Source organism: Cyprinodon variegatus, unplaced genomic scaffold, assembly GCF_000732505.1.
Source record: "Cyprinodon variegatus isolate N-32 unplaced genomic scaffold, C_variegatus-1.0 Scaffold726, whole genome shotgun sequence".
Classification (NCBI taxonomy): Eukaryota; Metazoa; Chordata; class Actinopteri; order Cyprinodontiformes; family Cyprinodontidae; genus Cyprinodon; species Cyprinodon variegatus.
Window position 1 is genome coordinate 421307 of NW_015151179.1, and position 5936 is coordinate 427242.

Here is a 5936-nt window from a genome sequence, read left to right on the forward strand (position 1 = left end):
GAAAATGAAAGTCGTATGAATAATGTAAAAGGAGAAAAGGAAAGGCATGAATTATTTTATAGCTTTGGAATTGAACATTTTCCTTTTTTTTGTCTTAAAAAGATGTATTCTATTAATTTTATTCCATTCGCTATGAAGTCAGAATTAAATAAAGCTTAGTTTTTAAATTATTGACAAATACGGTTATATTTGGATCTATTGAACACCGTCAGAAAGTTTTTTTATAAGGTTTATGGCTCAACAGTTTTTCAAAACATTATTTCTACCACAAAAACATTCTAATAAATTGTCCTGTCCAGGCTATTTTTTATTTGTTTTTGTACATATGGCTCAAGTTTTTGTAGTAGTTTACATCTTGTTCCACTAACTTTATTAGAATTCACCTTTACAGGGACTGTTCTGTTGTTTAAAAAATGTATTTATTTTAAGTTTAACCTGACTATTTTTATTCGGTTTCTTTGTTTTGTTTTCCCTTTACCAGTGGTTATGCAATATCCCAGAAGAGGCTTTAAATATAGACAAAGGGGCTTTTTAACAATTGACTTTGACCATAAAGGACCACTTTAAGGTGGCACAAAAGTTTAACAGTCATTTAACTCACTACTTACTATCAGGTAAAACACACAGCAGTCTAATTATCTCTAAATACAAAGTGACATCAACACGAGAGCAGCAGAATGAATGCTGTTACAAGCTTATAGGATTAGAGGCTCCGATACAAACACATCTGTGTAATCCTTAACTAATCTAGCATAATCTCATCAGTAATGATATCCTGCAGCACAATGACACACATTTTCTTCTTACTGCTTTTTCATTTTATGAGTCATATACCTGCAGTAGAAACTTAGCAAGTTGAAGCCTCTAATGGTAGAGACCTATCAGCCCCATGTTTTTTATCTACCAATTTTTCAGCTCCAGAATCAGTCTGAGCTCCGTGCTCCCACCCCAGAGAAGGCAGCCTGGTTCCTGGATGCAGCCATCGCAGCTCGCCACAGCAGCCAGCAGCCCAACACCACAGAGGAGGAACACAGGAACTCTCATATGCTCTTCACATTGCACATATACCAGTACCGCATGGAAAAGACAGGCAAAGGAGGGAGTAAGTACTCTGTCCTAAAAGACTGTTATTACTACTGAACTTTATTTTGCTGCTGTAGTCTGCTCAGTTCCTTGAAAAACTATTTTGCACTGAAATTTGATTTTCAGATCTTTCTGTCCAAAGTATGTCACTGTGTGATCTATTAATAATTATTCAGTGCTTAACATAACAGTTTGATAACACAATCACACTGCACCTGGCATGTGACTGTGAGTCTGACACTTCTGCTGCACAAATGGGGATGTGTGTATATGTGTACTAGTACCACTGATCTCTATTTATTCATTGGGTTGCTGATTGCCTGAAAAAAGTGAAGCCACCGTCCGACATGCTGGTACTCCCCACTCCCTCGGAGACATGCAGTAAAAATCCCTATATGTGTAGCATTTGGCTGCACAAACAAGCAGTTTGCCAGCTGTGGCAAGATGTTCCACGGGTAATTTCACAGTCAGTGTATTTAATAACCAAGGAAATCCACATATATACCAATGTATCCTATAGTAGAGCGTGTAGCGTAACATTAGTCTGGCTATCTCAGACTGAGACGAAGATACTGACTAAATTAGCTATTGACGTTGTGTCTAATGTAAGATAATAGAAAGTAGAGTAAATAGAAAGTAATACTGTGAAATGTCAATGTAGTAATTCATTATCAAGCTGATGACACTGTCGTTTTTGTAGTGTTGCATTTCTCATTTAAAAAAGTCAATATATTGCATGTTATATTGACAAACAAAGCAACTCAACTATATATATATATATATATATATATATATATTATTTTTTATTTTTTATTTAATAACTACATTTATATTAAATGTATATAATCAATTTAGCACTTTTGGCATATCTGTATTATTATGCTCGATTAACACATTCATTCTTTTGTGATGGATTTGTATGAAATGTTACATTACATGACTTAGAGACTTCATTGACTTTATAATGACTATGCAATGTGATGTGCCTATTTTTTTATTAGAAGTTAAAGTGATCTACTTATGCAATGAAACCAAAAGTGTCTTAAAGTGATGAATTTATCTTTATTTTAAAAGTCCTAAGTCCCCCTGAAAATGAAAACATAATTGTTATTCGATGCTGTAGTGCACATACTGTTTATATTACAACAGCTCTAACAAGGTACCAATATGGCGGCTGGCAGCTTCACTTCAACCCCATACTACCAACGGTCAATCAGCAATCCAGTGATTAAATGGAGATCAGTGACTAGTACTTGCTGCAAAGCAAGGTGTTTTTTGCACATTTTACTAGTTAAGGACTCTGATATAAATTGAGAACATTTTACTAGTTCTCACATTGTAATCTTAGGTTTAGAACTAAGGTGTGATTTAGGTTTAGGTTAGCATGAGGTATGTACCAGTAATGGTTAGGTTTAGGCTTACTAACATGGTTAGGCTGCAGAAATAGAGAAAATGAATGGAAGTTAATGGCAGTGTATGAAAGGCCCCTACTCTCTATTTAAAGTTGTAAGGAAGTCATATTTAAATTTCAAGTCATTCTGGCTTAAACATGTATATAAATGTACTCTTTATCAGACCATATTGTCCCAAAAGTTAGAAAATTTCTATATATAAAAAAAAAAATTATAATTTTTTTTCTTTGTTATTTTATGCAGGCCAGTTAGTTATACGTCAGCTTGTACGTCTAAATTCGGCCAATCATATATCAAAGGTCATCTGTCAATCAACTTTTTCGGTAATAGCATCTTGATTCATATGTTGCAGCTAATATACGCAACGGTTGAAATAAGAATCATTTACGGAGGAGACTCATCCACGACCTCCGACACAAAACTCTCCTCCTCTTTCATATTTCTGCTGTCCATAGCGTTCCTGGACAGTGTTGTTTCTAATTCACCAATTTAGTGCTACTTGGTCCCAATGTAATTTCCCATTGGGAACCTACTAGCACTAAGTTGCTAACTGGTTAGCAAGATGCTTCCTACAAACCGGCCACAACCAAACTTGCTTGCAAACCTTCTGCCACAACAATCCCGCCCCCTTGATAATCAACCAATCACATTCACTTCATTCACTCGTGTAAAGTTGGGCACCACTAGGGAGAATTCGGAAGTGCACTACTACAATGCACATGTGTATTGTTTTGCAGCTTCACTGTCAGACCGACCACATTGCTGTCCACAAAAGCAGCTCCCTTTACCTGTGATGCCATCCATGGGGGCTTTCTTTCTATATATTATTTCTCTCCTTATAAACTCTGTGTCAGTTTAAAACAAGAATCAAACTCTGACCACCTCTATGCCGATGTAAAGAACACTTCAGAATAGGTCAATGTGTTCTTCTTCGGTGTTTTTAGCTGCATGTTTTGGCTGAAACCAAGCTTTCTGACAATTTGCAGCATATTTGTCCAGAATCCATTGATAGTCTTGAGATTTGATTGAACCCTGCAGAGATTCAAGACACTGTGTCTGATATAAACACAGAGAGCTATTATTGATTCAACATATACTTGAGCAATATAAATTCTTTAGTCTTTTTGCCCACTTCAAATAGGAATACCAGTATTGCTGTTTGGCTACAGGGAGAGCTTTTTCAGGGTCTTTATGGCTGCAGGAATAGGAACTCATCATCCCTTGCATCCTTGTCAGCATGCTTTCTAGTATGTATATTTTAATGCTAACCAGCAGTTCTGAGGGTTTAGCTCTCCTTAGCTTCCTTTAAGGCACTGATATATTTAGTCTCTTTCTTTGTCAGTGGTTAATTGCCTGTGATTTGTTTTTGCCCTAAAAGGCACAGTTTTTTGGTCTATTTGGTTTTCAAAATCGAATGGTTGGTGTCACACTGTGCTGATACTTTCAGGATCTTTTTTCTAATATCCAGTTTAACTGGTAATCTATGAATGAGTTAAAATTGTTGAAAACGATGAGGTCACAGCACAGAGCCCTGTAGCCCTCCTTTGCTAATGGTAACGATGCAGAATTGACCATTCAACCTGACCGTTTCAGTCAAAGATGGAAGAAGAGAGATGTGAACATTAAGATATTGGTTGTCCAATATTAATATAACATAAACGTGTCTAATTCAATTAATTAAAACATCAAAACATTTAAATTCAGTTATTGTATTATTTCTAGGACAACATTGTCACCTTTGTTTGTCACTGTTCTCTGTCTGCTTTTACCATTGAACTGTTTTTCACATATTTTAGTGTCCGGAGGTCGTAGTCGCCTTCATCTACTGGACCTGGGAAGCTGTGATGTTAAAGTACTCGGAGGAGGAGGTGGAAAAAGCAAAGAGAACTCTTCACCAAGCTCAGCTCCTCTGTGTCTTTCTCTGTCTGCTCTTGGAAACGTGATCCTGGCCCTGGTCAATGGGAGCAAGCACATTCCATACAAGTAGGTTTCTGTGCTAAAATAAATTGATTGGAAACTGAAGAGGAGAAAAGAAGAGGGAAAATTAGCAAATGTGTGAGATAAATGTGGTGAAGAGCGAGGTACGAGTAGGAGGGATGAGAGATGAGAGGAAATCGGAGAGCAGTTTTCTTTTGGTGCTTCAGGTTTGGAGGAACTTAACGTTTTAAACAACAACAGATGCTGTTCCATATTCATGAGTTAAAATGTTCTGATTTACAGACTGGCACGGAATGTAGACATAAAAAAAAATCCAGCTAAAAGCTATTTAGAAAAAAGACAGATAAGGGGGAAATAAAGAAAAATGTTAAGCATGCAAAAAGAGGATTAACATAAAATGAAAGACATTACTGACTTTTGAATGACTTTAAATCACAATAAAATACCTTATATCCAAAGGAAAGGATAAATATAAGAAGAAAAAACAAATAAATAATCTAACATAGATATTTTCCTAACTGTTGAGCAAAAATAAAAAGAGGGAATTATTAATAAATACAAATAACTGCATAAAGAAAAACGGTCAAAAAGCGAATTAAATTAGCATTTTTATGTATTGCTGACAGAGGCAGTGTAAATATGAAGCCATAAATATCCATCTTTTTCCTTAGTTGAACTCTTTATTCTCTTCCTTATATCTCTCCACCTATTTTAAAGCTGCATAACTCTGTGTTCTTTGCTTGGTTAACAACACAATCTATTGCTTACATAACCATTTAGGATGCACATAGATCTCTGTCTTGTGACTCAGACCCTTCTTGGCATGGAAGGGGGATTAGTTTCAAGGGCATGAATCATATTTGCAACTACTCCTTTTCAACTGTGTCCACCCTTGTAGCTCATGATAGCTGAATTCATTTTCTTGATGTAGTGAAATATGTAAAACAAAAACCACCAAAGAAAGAAAGCAAATCCAAAGCTGCTAAAAAGAAACGAACGTGTGATGACCTTAGATGAAGAACATCAGAAATCAAACTCAGACGTCCATCCCCTGTGTCCACGTCAAAAGCAGTGAACACAGTCTCTCACTTGATTTTAAGAACATTAGGTGAAGATTTAGATGTTATCAGGCAGCAGCTGCAGAAAACTGTCACATACAAATGCAGAAACAATCTGAAAGTACATAAGCATACTTTTAAATAATATGGCAGCGTGTAGAACAGTCACGGTTAACTTGAACTATTCTGTAAGGGTTTGCAACTCTTACAGAAGGTGCATATTTAATAACATCACTAACAATAAAATCAACTATAACAACTTCGTAGATAAAATCAACAAAAATATTGCCATGTTTAATGCTCCTTATCCTGGTGAGCTGCTGCTCAGACAGGCTACTGCTGATGTTTTCTGAATCCTAAAGAGGAAAGCAGCCACCCCGGATTAGATTACAGGAAAGGTTCCGGTGTTCTCAGCCTTTCTAGCCCAGGTTGCAGTGGGACCATC

General features: G+C 36.3%; 1 protein-coding gene across 2 annotated transcripts in view; it reads left to right on the top strand.

Moving 5' to 3' along the window:
- LOC107097817 (kinesin-like protein KIF26B) overlaps positions 1-4693 on the top strand; it is a 90126-nt gene extending 85433 nt beyond the window's left edge. The window contains exons 10-11 of one of the 2 annotated variants that reach the window (XM_015395120.1): positions 916-1102; positions 4292-4693. In XM_015395120.1, coding sequence (XP_015250606.1) covers positions 916-1102; positions 4292-4482 — 378 coding nt within the window. In that variant the 3' untranslated portion in view covers positions 4483-4693. The remainder of the gene's footprint in view (positions 1-915; positions 1103-4291) is intronic. The other variant, XM_015395119.1, reaches the window with a different exon arrangement.
- Positions 4694-5936: the final 1243 nt, after the last annotated feature.